The sequence below is a fragment of the Eptatretus burgeri genome, chromosome 2 (genome assembly GCF_056783735.1).
Source record: "Eptatretus burgeri isolate ZD-2024b chromosome 2, Ebu_testis_v1, whole genome shotgun sequence".
Lineage (NCBI taxonomy): Eukaryota > Metazoa > Chordata > Myxini > Myxiniformes > Myxinidae > Eptatretus > Eptatretus burgeri.
In genome coordinates, this window is record NC_140962.1 from 95,863,661 (window position 1) to 95,877,394 (window position 13,734).

The 13,734-nt window shown below is 39.6% G+C and overlaps 1 protein-coding gene across 1 annotated transcript in view; it reads left to right on the forward strand.

Moving 5' to 3' along the window:
* Nucleotides 1–13,734, forward strand: part of LOC147032614 (calcium-dependent secretion activator 1-like) — a 488,157-nt gene that overhangs the window by 329,632 nt on the left and 144,791 nt on the right. The window contains exons 15-17 of the mRNA XM_085850762.1: nt 1,533–1,634; nt 6,937–7,000; nt 11,194–11,317. Coding sequence (XP_085706888.1) covers nt 1,533–1,634; nt 6,937–7,000; nt 11,194–11,317 — 290 coding nt within the window. The remainder of the gene's footprint in view (nt 1–1,532; nt 1,635–6,936; nt 7,001–11,193; nt 11,318–13,734) is intronic.

Here is a 13,734-nt window from a genome sequence, read left to right on the forward strand (position 1 = left end):
ATGCAAGAGGTTTAAATTATTAACGACGAAACATCTCGTGAGATGACGGAATCTCGTGACCTGTGATGGACATACAAACATAGATTACATTTTGAGTTAATTCGCTAATTATCTCACCACCTGTATGGACATTAACAAGGGTTCCACTCGTTTTTACGCATTGACATCATGAATCGTGCACCACGCCGAGTTTCAAAGCGATGGAGTAGTAGCGACTCAGAGGAGTAGGCAAAAACAAAACGAAATGTTTATGGACCTATTGCTGGACTGACTGACTGAAGGATGTCGTTATGGCTTTCATGGCTCTTGTCATCTCCGTCTTAGACGAGCTAAAGATGATGATTCGAGAGCTGCGTTCCTATGGGTTGTTGCTTCATTCTTGAGGAGCAACTACGATGATAATAATGCAGTGTTATCAATTGATTAAGATAAGAATTCAACCACAATGCATTGGCCGATCAGAACAGAAAACACACCGTGGCGGTGCTCTTTTACTTTAGGTACGATGCACAATATTCGGCGTTCACATTGTTTACGAATATTACGGACACACGGGACAACCTCGATGTAGCATATTCAGTTATTGGCCTCTCATCCAAAGGATAGTGTATTCGTTCATGCAATGCTGTGCCTGAGAAGTACCAGGATGGCAGTTTAATAGTCCTGCTGGGAATCGGTCCCAAATTATACAGTTAAAATGTGAGTTTGCTACTTCTGAGCTGTCCCCTTAGACGCATACTTTTGGTTGGAAGCACTTTTGTGAACTGAATCCTCATTATGACTTGCTTTTTATGGTACGATGTAACATACAATCTCTGACTATGACCCTCTCCGACTATGGTCGAAAGGGACACTTCGTGTTGCAGTATGTTGTCGAACATCTCGATGCATTTTCATCATGGCATCGTGGACCGTCCAAACGGGAGAAAAATCAGACGTCTATGTGCACAGGATTGTAAAACAGCAGCGCAGCATGACGACGACGTCCTTCGCCATCACGTGGTCCAGTTCTTTAACATACGTATATCTGCAGAGAAGCTTGAACAGATAAATAATTGACGACATCATTTGTTTACTCGAGTAACCATATCTCAAGCACAATTCAGATTTTCATCTTCCACTCCAGCCTGGTGCATCCCCTTTAAAATAGGAGAAAGTAAATCATTTTTTCCTGCAAGGTCCTTTGACGATACTTTGTAGCAATTGGTACTTTGTGGTGCGCAGTTTATTGCTCGACTCGCTCTCAGATCAAAACGTAGTTGCTAATTCAAGTGAACCTGAACAACTTCAACCATTTTAGTCTTTTCTTTTTGCTCTCAGGTAAGACTAAAGTATTTGTAACCAGCATGTGCCATTGATGAGTCAGACCAATAGATTACCTACTTGCACCTTCTTCACCTTTGCTTACTCCCGTGGCTTGAAATATCTGCAGTTTTCTAGATAAGCAACTTTTGCTCCTGACCCTAATTCATTGATCAGGTCAAGTGTATTTCTTGTGAGACTCGATCCATGTTCTCCTCGCCATTATGCAGGCCGGATGGTATTGGCACGGTGGCGGTTGAAGAGAAGGAGCAGTTTGAAGAAGTGAAGGAGCGACTCCGTTGTTTGCTTGAAAACCAGATCACACACTTCAGGTTAAATATATTGCAGTTTCAAAGATAACTATGAGCTGTTTTAGCAATGAATATATCATTGTAAGGATTATTTGATGTGTCGTTTAGAATTATAACCAAATGGTTGAGTCACTTGATTGGTATCCTCACTGATTTAAAATATATATATATATATATATATATATATATATATATATATATATATATATATGCAAAAGGTGTTCTACCATATTTGGGAATTGATTACGGAGAGTGACAAGAGTGCTTCAGCATGAAATGTTGCTAGATTTTTTTTTGTATACATGGTTGAGGCTCATGGAAGAGCGAGGGCAGAAATGGAATGGAGCGAAATGGAAAGAGGGGACGCTAACAGCAGAATAGAAGTGAAAATGAGTGAGATTGAGGGGAGAGGGAGGAGGACACACGGGAGTGAACAAGCTGCAACACAGCAAGAAGAGGAAAGGGAAAGCAGGGAGGAAATGGTAAAGGAACAAACCAACCTAAAACTAACAAACAAAGAGAGGTGAGGGAGGGTGGGGTGGGGGGGATCACAATATCCTGGAAAAAGAGAGTGCTTGGGAACAGGGTCATTTGAGGTACAACAGATCATGAGTATGAATGTGGGGGGGGGGGGGGACGTGGTGAACAACTGTCTTCATACCTGAGGTCATGGTGAACAGCTGTCTTCAACCCCTGTAGAGAAGATTGAACTGAACAGACTGAGGAAGTTGGTTGTATACGTGAGAGAAAAGAGGAACAAATGAGTGAAGGTGAGCAGTGAGTCTGAATTTTGGGAGTTTAACGAGAAGAGGGTTACTGGCAGACAGTGTGTGCTCTGCAAAAACTTTGGAGGGACAGTGCGAGAGAGGGTGGAGGATGAAAGACCAAAAAGGAAGTGATAGAATACAGAGGCCACCAACCTGTGTGCAATGCAAAATTAACAGGCCAAGACATTCATCTTTATCAGGAGAGATCCAAAAATAACTTTGAGGACCTTGCTTTCCATGGCATCAAGAAGGACAAAGTGTAAGGCAGGGGCAACAGCCAAAATGGGATGGCAGTACTCCACCAAGCTGTGAATGAGGCCTTGTAGGTTTTCAAAAGTTCAGCTTGTCCAAGGAAAGACCTTGCATGACAGAGAATGCTCAGTTTTGGAAGCCATCTTGGAAATATCATCTGGCAAAGAAAGATCATGGTTGATGGTGAGGCTGAAAAGTTGGAGTGACTTCACCTACTCAAGTGGTTTGCTTAGGAAGTAGATGGGAGGGTTTGCCAGACAATCCTTTTCAGAGAGACCGGGTAAGTGTGTGGGATTTGTTGGGGGTGAAAGACATATTCCAAGTATTGGACCAGCTCCTACAGGTAGCTTTGGAGACCATTGAAGTCCACCAAGGAAAGTGTTCTGCTGATGTGCTAATGCCCAATAATTTGAGGGGCAGAACATCTTCCTGATGTGATTCAAAGGAGTAAATTGGCAGGAAATTTTCATCCTTAATGAGAGAGTGAGAATGTGACACTTGCTTGGATTAAATATAATTTTCCGATAAATTATTATCAGATCAGGGTTTTGTAGTGTGCTTTGATAGATGCCGCTGCAGCCAATATGATGAGCTAAGAATTTAAATACAATACAAGGAAATGCAAGGAAATCAGACAGGTGGAGCCCATTCAGCCCATCATGCCTGCGTCACATCAACACTACACGAATTTATCAACACAAGATCCAAAGAAGAAAATGCAAAAATATATATACAGTATATATATTTTTTAATAATGTGCTTTTGACTGGGAGTTGTGGCGTCCGCCTGTAATTTGGCTACTCAGAGGCTTGGGTTGGAGGATCGCTTGAGGACGGGAGCTCTGCTCTGCGCTGGGCCACGCTATGAGAGGGTGTAGGGCAGCCCGGAATCATGGCGAAACCCAATCCTTATCCCTGTGTCATAAGAGGCGACCAGGGTTGCGTCAGGAAGGGCATCCGGTGTAAAACCTGTGCCAAATCAGTATGCGGATCATAACAGATGATCCGCTGTGGCGACCCCTAACGGGAGCAGCTGGAAGAAGAAGAAGAAGAATAAGAAGAAGAAGAAGAAGAAGAAGAAGAAGAAGAAGAAGAAGAAGAAGAAGAAGAAGAAGAAGAAGAAGAAGAAGAAGAAGAAGAATAAAGTGCTTTTGTGGTTTTTTTGAAGTTTTTGTATTTGTTTTTATTTTTATTTTTTTCCTCAGGGGAGGGGGCATGGGCTTGGTTAAAAACACACAACATCAAGCACACAACACCCCTTGACAAGACCCCCACCAACAGCACTCCGTACACATTCACACAATCACCCATCAATGCTCAAGCTACCTAAAATTCCTGCCAACATCCCCATACCCCTCGATCTCCATAACTTCCAGGTACCCATCTAATTCTAATTTAAACTTATCTACTTTTTCTGCTGCCACCATCTTTCCAGGGAGACCATTTGATGCATTAACTACTCTGTGTAAAAGTCCCCTGCCTTGCTACCATCTTAACTCTCCTCTTCTTTACTCTCAGGTTATGGCCCCTGGTCCTATCACTGTCTTCTCTGTTGAATAATCCATCTGCACTTATTTTATCTATACCTTTCATTATCTTTTACATCTCCATCATATCTCCTCGTTTTGAGTGTATAAAGTCCTCTCTCCTTCAGCTGCTCCTCATAGCTGAGTCTAGCTCGGCCCGGAATCAATCGAGTAGCCCTGCGCTGAACCCTCGCTATGGCATCTATGTCCTTCCTGAGTTGTGGTGATTAAAACTCCACACAATATTCTAGATGTGGCCCTCACTAAATTCCTGTACAATATTAACACCTCTTTTGATTTATAAACTGAAAAGGCACTCGGCAGAGTGCATACCTCCATCACGTAATGCTTGATCCATGAGAACATACCGGGCCCAATAGATTTTTGTTAATATCGTGCTATACAGTTCTATATCGTTTTTGGCCCCATCTCTCAACGGTGAAGAATCACTTTAAAAATGAAAGAATTCTCGTATTCAGATCCGGATTTGGATCTTCACCAAAACTGAAACAATTTGGCATCGTCACCCAACCAACCTGTCCACCAAGTTTCGTCCGAATCTGTCCACAACTTTTTGAGATATCGTGCAATGTATCATTTTTGGCCTGATCACTCAATGTTGAAGAATCACTTAAAAAATTCTAGTAGCCGGATCCAGATCTGGATCTTCATCAAAATCTGATCAGTTATTCCTTGTCAGACACCCAACCTGTCCACAAAATTTCATCTGGATCCGTCCACAACTTTTTGAGATATCCTGCACATAGACAGACAGACAAAGAGAGGTGAAAACATAACCTCCTTCCCCTTCAGTGTAGAGGTGAATATCATGCCATATAAATTTTTGGCCCTGTCTCTCAATGGTGAAGAATCATTTAAAAAATTCCAGGAGCCAGATCTGGATCCAGATCATCACCAAAATCTGATCAGTTCGTCCTTGTCAAACACCCAACCAGTCCACAACTTTTTGAGATATCCTGCACACAAACAAACAAACATACAGAGAGGTGTGAAAACATAACCTCCTTCACCTTCGGTGGCAGAGGTAATGATCCCCTCCGAATACAGCCGAAAACCCGATTTGCTTTACCTATAGCTGCCTGGCATTGTGCTGCCTGCTTACCTCCCGTATCTATTACCACCCCCAGATCCTTCTCCTGTGTGACGCGCTCCAAAATTACCCCTTGCATCATGTAATCTCTATTTTCATTGTTCTTTCCCATCCCCAACACCTTACACTTGTTCAGGTTAAACTCCATCTTCCAATCTTTTGCCCAATCTATGCAAGTATCAATACTTTCCTGAATTGGATCACCACCCCCTCTGATATCCACCTCACCTACAAATTTGACTAAGGATGTATGTTCGATTTTTTTTTCTTTGTTTAAATCAGGGCAGAGGATTTTTTGAGAAAGGATAAAAATAAGAAGTCATTAATGTGAGCCAGAAACAAGTTCGATTCATAAATGGACTTTCGAGCAAGCCAGTCTCCATTGAGAGAAAAAAATGAGAAGATGCCATCAAGAGCTATGCACTTTGAATGTGGGGATAAAGTCGGCAAGTCAGGAGCCTGGTGTTGGTTTCGTGGTTCGGGTGGCTGGCTTGGGATCTTAGGGTCCTGAGTTCAAGCCCCATTGGCTCCTGAATTAACGCCAGGTGGGGTTGACTCAGTCTGTCATCCTTCTGAGGTTGTCGAAATGAGTACCAGTGTACTGGTATCGAGGCACAGCATCAGCGGCATAGTTGCGCCCCAACAAAATGATAGCTACCCAGTAGCCAAGCTGCCATACGCAAGAAGAAGAAAAAGAAGTCAGGGAAGGAGAGAGCTCAGCAAGGAGGACAGGATGTTAGACATTAATAGCTCTGATATCATATTTCTAAACACCCTTTGCAAATGAGAACAATGGCTCACAGATCTGTTTTCATTCTGATTACGACACCATCCTGGACACAAAATGAAAGTGAAGAGATTTTTCAAGCAATATGTATTTGCTCGAAATAAAAGGGGAAGCCATAGACTTTGGAGTCATTACTGTTTTCCAAATCTCTTTAAAAATGAAAGGATTATTTTGTATTCTCCCAGCTGAATGCTTGACCATCATTTGGTTCTGTCACAGAGAACATACTGTATATACGTTCTCACAATCATCATTTTGTTGGGTGCATTTGTCATTAATTGACAGACAGATAGCCAGATTATTCTCCAATAAATACAACACTATTTTATTTGAAATTGACAAATTTGTGCCTTAAAAATTTTTCCCATCCAATTGTTCGTGCATTTCAAGCCAACAGCATGGTGCAGGATGGTGCGCACTTACCTTTGAACTGTCCAGTCTGAGATTGATGTCTCATCCGACTGTAAACTGCTGGAATGGTGCTTCGTAGGCAGGGTGTTGCATCACAAAGTGTGCCATTCCTCGGAAGGACGTTAGGAGCCGTGTGTCTTTTGCAAAGTGTAGGCGAGTTGAGACTGAGTGGATGCAGTCTTCCACCTTGGCCAAATTCCAAATTCCTGCTTTAATCATCTCCAACCGAATGTCAGGCCTGGCCAGCCGATTCGTGAAAGAAGGGTGACTATTTCCTATTCCAAAACTTTTTCCTAGCCGATCCCACAAGAAAGCGGGAATAATTGGGGCAGTTAAGCAGCAGTAGAAGAAACATCTGTTAATGCATTTATGAAGATGGAAAAAGGAAATTGGAATCTTGAACACCATGTAGATAAAGTGTAGATAAAGGTAGTTCAGGTACCTAATATTGTGCTGTGCATATCTGGCAGGTATTGCTTCCCATTTGGCCGCCCGGAAGGAGCACTAAAAGCTACGCTTTCATTGCAAGAGAGGGTGAGTTTGAACATTTGGAAAGTTATGAGAGGCCAACATTTTTATTTGGTCATTACTGCATTTGTCAATGAATGTATGTGTTTTCCTGTAGGCAAAAAAATTGTAAAGTTTGTTCATCTGCATAAATCTTTGTTTTTTTTGGGGGGGGGGGGGGTTGGTTTTTTAAAAACTTTTTTAAATTAAAGTCTTGAAAAAACTTAATCACTCTTAGTGTTAACCTTTATATTAACATTGACTTGAAGAAGAGTGGCCTTCATTCGTTGGTGATTAGTTTATTGTAGTAGTAGAAACTACTGTTGGTCATGTCAGGCCTTTTCATCTATATAACAGAAGCAAACTAGAATGGCACTTAGTAGAGCGCATACCTCCGACACACAATGCCTGATCCAGGAGAACATATCAGGCCCAATACATTTTTGAAATATCATGCTATTTATCATTTTTGGCCTTATCTCTCAATGGTGAAGAATCACTTTAGAAATTAAATAATTATCGTATCCAGATCTGGATTCGGATCTTCACAAAATCGAATCAATTCATCTTTGCCACAAATCCAACGTGTCCACCAAGTTTCATCTGAATCCGTCTGCAACTTTTTGAGATGTCGTGCTATATATATATATATATATATATATATATATATATATATATATATATATATATATATATATATATATATATATATATATATATATATATATATATATATATATATATATATATATATATGTTTAGCCCGATCTCAATGGTGAAGAATGACTTAAAAAATTTTCAGATCCGGATACGGATTTGGATCTTCATCAAAATTGAATCAATTCTTCCTTGTCCACACCCAAAATGTCCACCAAGTTTCGTTCAAATCCGTCCACAACTTTTTGAGATATCTTGCTATATATCATTATTGGTTGAATCTCTCAATGGTGAAGAATCACTTTGAAAATTCTTGTAGTCTGATCTAGATCCGGATCTTCACCAAAATCTAATCAGTTCATCATTGTCATACTCCCAACATTTTCACAAAATTTCTTCCAGATCCGGTCACAACTTTTTTAGATATCCTGCACACAAACAAACAAATAGAGAAACAAGAACTAGACGTCGTGCAGAGCACAACACTTGCAAAATCTATGAAACAAATTTAACCTCAAAAATAATTGGTGACTGATTTAAATGACCTGATATGCAAATCCTCTTCAAATTTCAAGTCAATGGGATGGAAATTGAAGATTTTAGAAACACCAATCTTAGTTGTTGACCTTTTGGTCCATGTTGACCTCTTAAATAATTCGCTGGTTGAATTCCGTGGCCTGAAATATGTCATCAAATTTCAAGTTAATCGGATAAAAATTGAGGATTTTAGAAACACCACCTTCGTTGTTGACCTTGGCCCTATATTGACCTTTTGGTCGATATTGACCTCAAAAATAATTCACTGGTTGAATTTATTGCCTTCAAATATAAATACTCTTCAAATTTCAAGTCGATCGCATGAAAATTGAGGATTTTAGAAATCTCACCTAAGTTGTTGACCTTTTGGTCCATGTTGACCTCAAAAATAATTGTCTAGTTGAATTCAGTGGCCTGAAATACAAATCCTCTTCAAATTTCAAGTCAATCGGATGAAAATTGAGGATTTTAGAAATCTCACCTAAGTTCTTGACCTTTGGCCTATGTTGACCTTTTGACCTCAAAAACAATATGCTTTTTCCTTATGACAAGCTCTATCATGTGGTGAAGTTTCATGAAGATCGGTTTAAAATTGTGACCTGCAGGTTTAAAATGTTCAAGTTGCCTCTTGTTTATTTTATTTAAATTGAATCAAATACTTGAACAGACAGACAAACAAACAGACAGAACAGAAAAATCGACGAACCAATATACTTGAAAAATCTTCGATTTTGCAAGAAACAAACAGACAGAAAGGGGTGAAAACATAACCTCCTTCACCTTCTGTGGCGGAGGTAATAATTCGAATCAGACAATGTAACACAGGTGGAGGCCAATTAACTTGGTGTGTGATTTTGAAGGTGATTGGTTACACCCGAGCTAATTTACAATTGCTCTTACATTGGGGGAGGGGGAGTGGACACATCCAACCAAGATATTCGAGTTTTGTATGTTTAATTAATTTTCTGCAATTGGTAGAATTTGTATTTCACTTGGAAGTTGTGGGTTGCGATGTGTAAATAAAGGTGGGAAAAGTCTGATTTAACGCAATTTAATCCCAGGCTATAACGCAACAAAAGGTGAAAAATTTGAAAGGGGGTGTACACTTTATATAGGCACTGTACAGGTACATTAAAAACTCACCTCCCCCATGCTAAATTAATAAATAAAAAATACTCCAGAGCACGACATCGCCAGGGCGCCCGGCGATGCCACCGTGCAGCACATGGAGACAAAATGGGGGGGGGGGGGGATTGATCAATTCAGTAATTAAAATAAATAAATAATCGTAAAATAATTAATTTCTTCATCGATTGGCTAATAGCATACCTAAACCATCACTGTTTCATCCAAATCGGTAACTTTTTCAAAATTAAGTTAATTCATCAAAAAAAAATGAATAATTAATTGATTAATCAAGAAATTATAAATACCCTTTATAGCCAAATCACTTGTTCACTGTCATGTCCAAATATCAGCCTCCCAGCTCAAAAGGTGCCTGAGATATTGGCGAAATGAGAAGGAATGGATATCGATAAAAATTAAGTAATTAATCAATTAATTTATGAATAAAATATATGTTTTTGCCACAGCACACCTTCATTTTTGTCCCCAAATTTCAGCTTCAGAACTCAAATGATGGCTGAGATATCGCCCGGGCAAACAAGAAAGAAAGAAAACAAGAAAACAAACAAATGGAGTAAAAACTGAGTACTCCCTTCCTTTTGCGTCCGGTGATGACATCATGAATCGCCTGTACATGGAATTGGGAACGAGTGGTGTACAATAGATAAAGTACATGAAGAGTGAACAGTTTTGGTCGATTGAAGTAGAATAGAAAAGTGCATCCATGGCACCGGGATTAGATGTTAGAAATCTATGATAGGAGTTGAAGTGATGGGGTTGATATATAAAATTGTAGACAGCAGGGAATTGCATAAGCATAAGCATAGATAATGAGACCAGTTTGACTCGGAAAGAAATGAGAAAGGGGATGGAAGAAATGCAGGTGGGAGAGTTGTTCGAATGAAAAGGCAGGAGAAAATTGCTCGACTGGCTAGTTGACGACAGTAAGGGAGGAGGTTATTGGGTGAATCATTTGGGTGAGAAATGCCAATGCTTTTTAAAGCTTTCCATCAACCAATTATAGCTGTGATACCTGTGAACGAGAAGTACAAAACCAAAGAGGTGAGGCATACAAGTCACATAAATGTTTTACTCGCTCTCTCTGCCTGTCTGGCAGTCAAAATTGTAAGTCATTCCAAACAGGAAATGTTCTGTTTTTAAGCATGTTATAAAGGACACAAACAACAGGTATGAAGAACTAATATAACATGTTAAAAAGGTGGTATAAAAGATGCAGCATCATCAGCGGTAAACTTCCAAAAAAAAATTCTACAACCTTTAAAATGTTTATTCTATTTAAATTGAATCATATACTTGAACAGTGTAGAACACAAATCGCCTTTTTGGCACTTTCAAAACCGTTCCATCTCGCAGTACTTGGACAAAATATTACGGCATTTGATGCCTTCATGGCCAATCAAATTTGCACCTCACAGACCGTGCCCATGTCTTTGTTCCGCAAGACTGCACGGGGTAAGGTGTTCTCGGAACTCTTTAGTTTCAATAGGTGTTGAGGCTCATGGAAAAGTACAAAAACGGAGGGAAAAGGGTCAACAGGCAGCAAGTCAAAGGGGAAACTTGGAGACTAACTCATGGATGTATCAAAACATGAAGACAGGAGTTGCATGTGAGAGGGGTACAAGGTCTCTGTGGGTGTAGAAAAGCTGACAAGTAAAAATAGGAGAAACTTTGATGTGGCAGTGGACAACAAACTTCTCGGCGGGGAGGAAAGAGCGCAAGACACCATACTTGCGGAGATGTTTCCAAAAAGAGATGTTTGCGGAGATGTTGCAGTGCAAGAGAGAGGATGGTGTTAAATGAAGGGAGGTAAGTCTTAAGCATGTATATAATATTTAGATCGATGTACCATGTCAAAGTTTAATGTCTACACTGATTTCCAGGTACTCATGAAAGACATTGTAACCCCGGTTGCTGCGGAGGAGGTCAAGGCAGTGGTTCGAAAATGCCTAGAAAAAGCAGCTCTCATCAATTACATGCGCTTGTCAGAATACGCTAAGATTGAGGGTAAGTGATGTATTTACGGAGGGATAAAGGTTGTAGTAGCACAATCATAAAGAAGGGTAAAGTAATTAACTGTGAGGGTTTATAAAACTTCACCCTCTAAAGCTTTCTTCCATCCTGTTGATGAAATATCGACAAATAAACATCAACTGGAATGGCGATTTTGACTTCTTACTGCTCATTTTGATCATTATGTGGTTCAGGACTAAGAAACATTAATTACTCTTGTTCTGTTGATTTTTTTAAAACTATAAAATGTCTTGATCTGAACAGGTTTTCTTAAAGTGTGATGGTCATTCTAATTTGCTTTTATAATTATAACTGAGGTTCTGGAAAAGAAAATTGGGAATGAATGTTCTATTTTTCTGATTTGTACGATTCAATATGCCTGGTGTTGACTTAATGGTCCGGGTAGTGGGCTCGTGATCCTGGGATCCTGAGTTAAAATCCCACTCGGCTGTTGAATTAACACCAGGTGGGGTTGACTCTGCCTGTCATCCTTCCGAGGTCAGCAAAATGAGTGCCAGCTTGCTGGTATCCTGTGTCGGAGTGGTGACCCGTCCAGGATTGTGTCCAATAACCAAGGAGACTGCTTAGGCAGCACCAACGCTCTGCACAGAGGATGGTCCCGATGGATGGATGGATGATTCAATTAGTTATTCAACTATCCAGAATTTGTAGATGATATTGTATGCATTCCAAACGGATTTTAAAATGTTCAAGTTGCCTCTTGTATAATCGAATTGGTTTCGTCATGCAGTACCATCTGAAAGCCTAGCTTTGGCATGTACATCGCACAACTGTTATTTTTCTCTTTCAATACCTATCATTATAGTAGTATTTTAAGTGATCCTGTGGTGGTCTTAAGTGTTCTTTTACCTTGACTTTACTTTTTATTTCAAGATAAGGCTCATATTAATAGAAGCAATGAGTGAGAGATAGATAAAGGCGATTTATTTAAAAAAAAATACATTTTGCGGTACAAAATCTAGGCTGATAGGACAACAATAGAAGAGAAGAAGAACAAACATGAATCACCTGTATATGGATTATAGAAGAACAAACAACAGAAGAGAGAGAGAAGAGGGAAGGAAACGCAGTAACCTGCAAGTAAGAGGGTTGTGTTAGGAACGGTTATTGAGGGTGAAAAAGATTGTAGGTAGGGATAGGGGATGGCAGGAGATGGTGGTTGCACTGCTTGCTTGTAGTCTCAAGAAGACTATTCCACAAACAGGAGATAAGAAGAGCAAAATTGCAGAGGTGGGTGGTAAGAAAACAAAACAGCCTCTTGGGAGGATATGTGAGATTCGCAGTATACATTTGAACAAATGATAGCTTAATAGATTTAATGATAGCAGCTCAGCTGTAAAATAGGAGCTCAGAAAAACAGAGAAGGCAGCGAGATGTTGGCAAGGTGATCTCTTCATAGGGAATTAGCGAGGGTGGATAACTTGACTGGTGTGAAGGTCATGTTCTCATTGAGAGTGAGTGGACACTGTCGAGGTCAGCAGATGGAGGCTGCTGCTCGGGCACCTTATTAATTGAGGGTGATGTGTAGCTCAACAGAGGTTCAATTAATGTGCAAAAATAAATGGCCACGTAGTTTTTAATGTACGAAGATGAATCATTAATCAGTATGAGGAAGAATAAGGCCTGAGAATGCTTCCTTATGAAATCCCAGAATAGGAGGACGAGAGTAGCTGTCGAGTATAACGCAGAAAGTATGAAGGTGACAGAAAGTATGAAGGTGACAGAAAGTATGAAGGTGACAGAAAGTATGAAGGTGACAGAAAGTATGAAGGTGATGAAAGAAGAGCATGACAGTTGCACATGGAGGCCAGTATTTATTCAAGGGAAAATTTCCACATTGTACAAAGGCCCAAGAAATGTCGAAGGAAAGCACACTAACTGTCTGCTTGATCTGAGGTTCAGACTTACTCAGCTTTAGGGAAGCAACGATGATCAATTGATGCTGAGCATAATAACAAATCAGTTGTTGCTTTGACAAATGAAGTTTGTGATGATTGGATTTTTTTTTACTTTGTGGAATCAGCTGCATCTGTTTGAAATACTAAGACTCAGGATTTTGGGTTTTTTAAAATCTGGTTTGAAACTGTTGGTTTTCGTACTGAGCATGAAGCAAAAATTTGCATTTGATAATTGAGATTCTCAGCGAATTGCAGTATCATCATGGTCATTCCAAAAACTTAAATGCTTATCAAACTATTTTTATGCGTGATTTGAGCATTATTTTTTCTGAATATGCTTAAACTAAAGGGAATTATTTTTTCACTGGATATCATCTCATTGTATGCAAGCCAAGTCCCAGTATATATATATAACATGTGTATATATATATATATATATATATATATATATATATATATATATATATATATATATATATATATATACATACA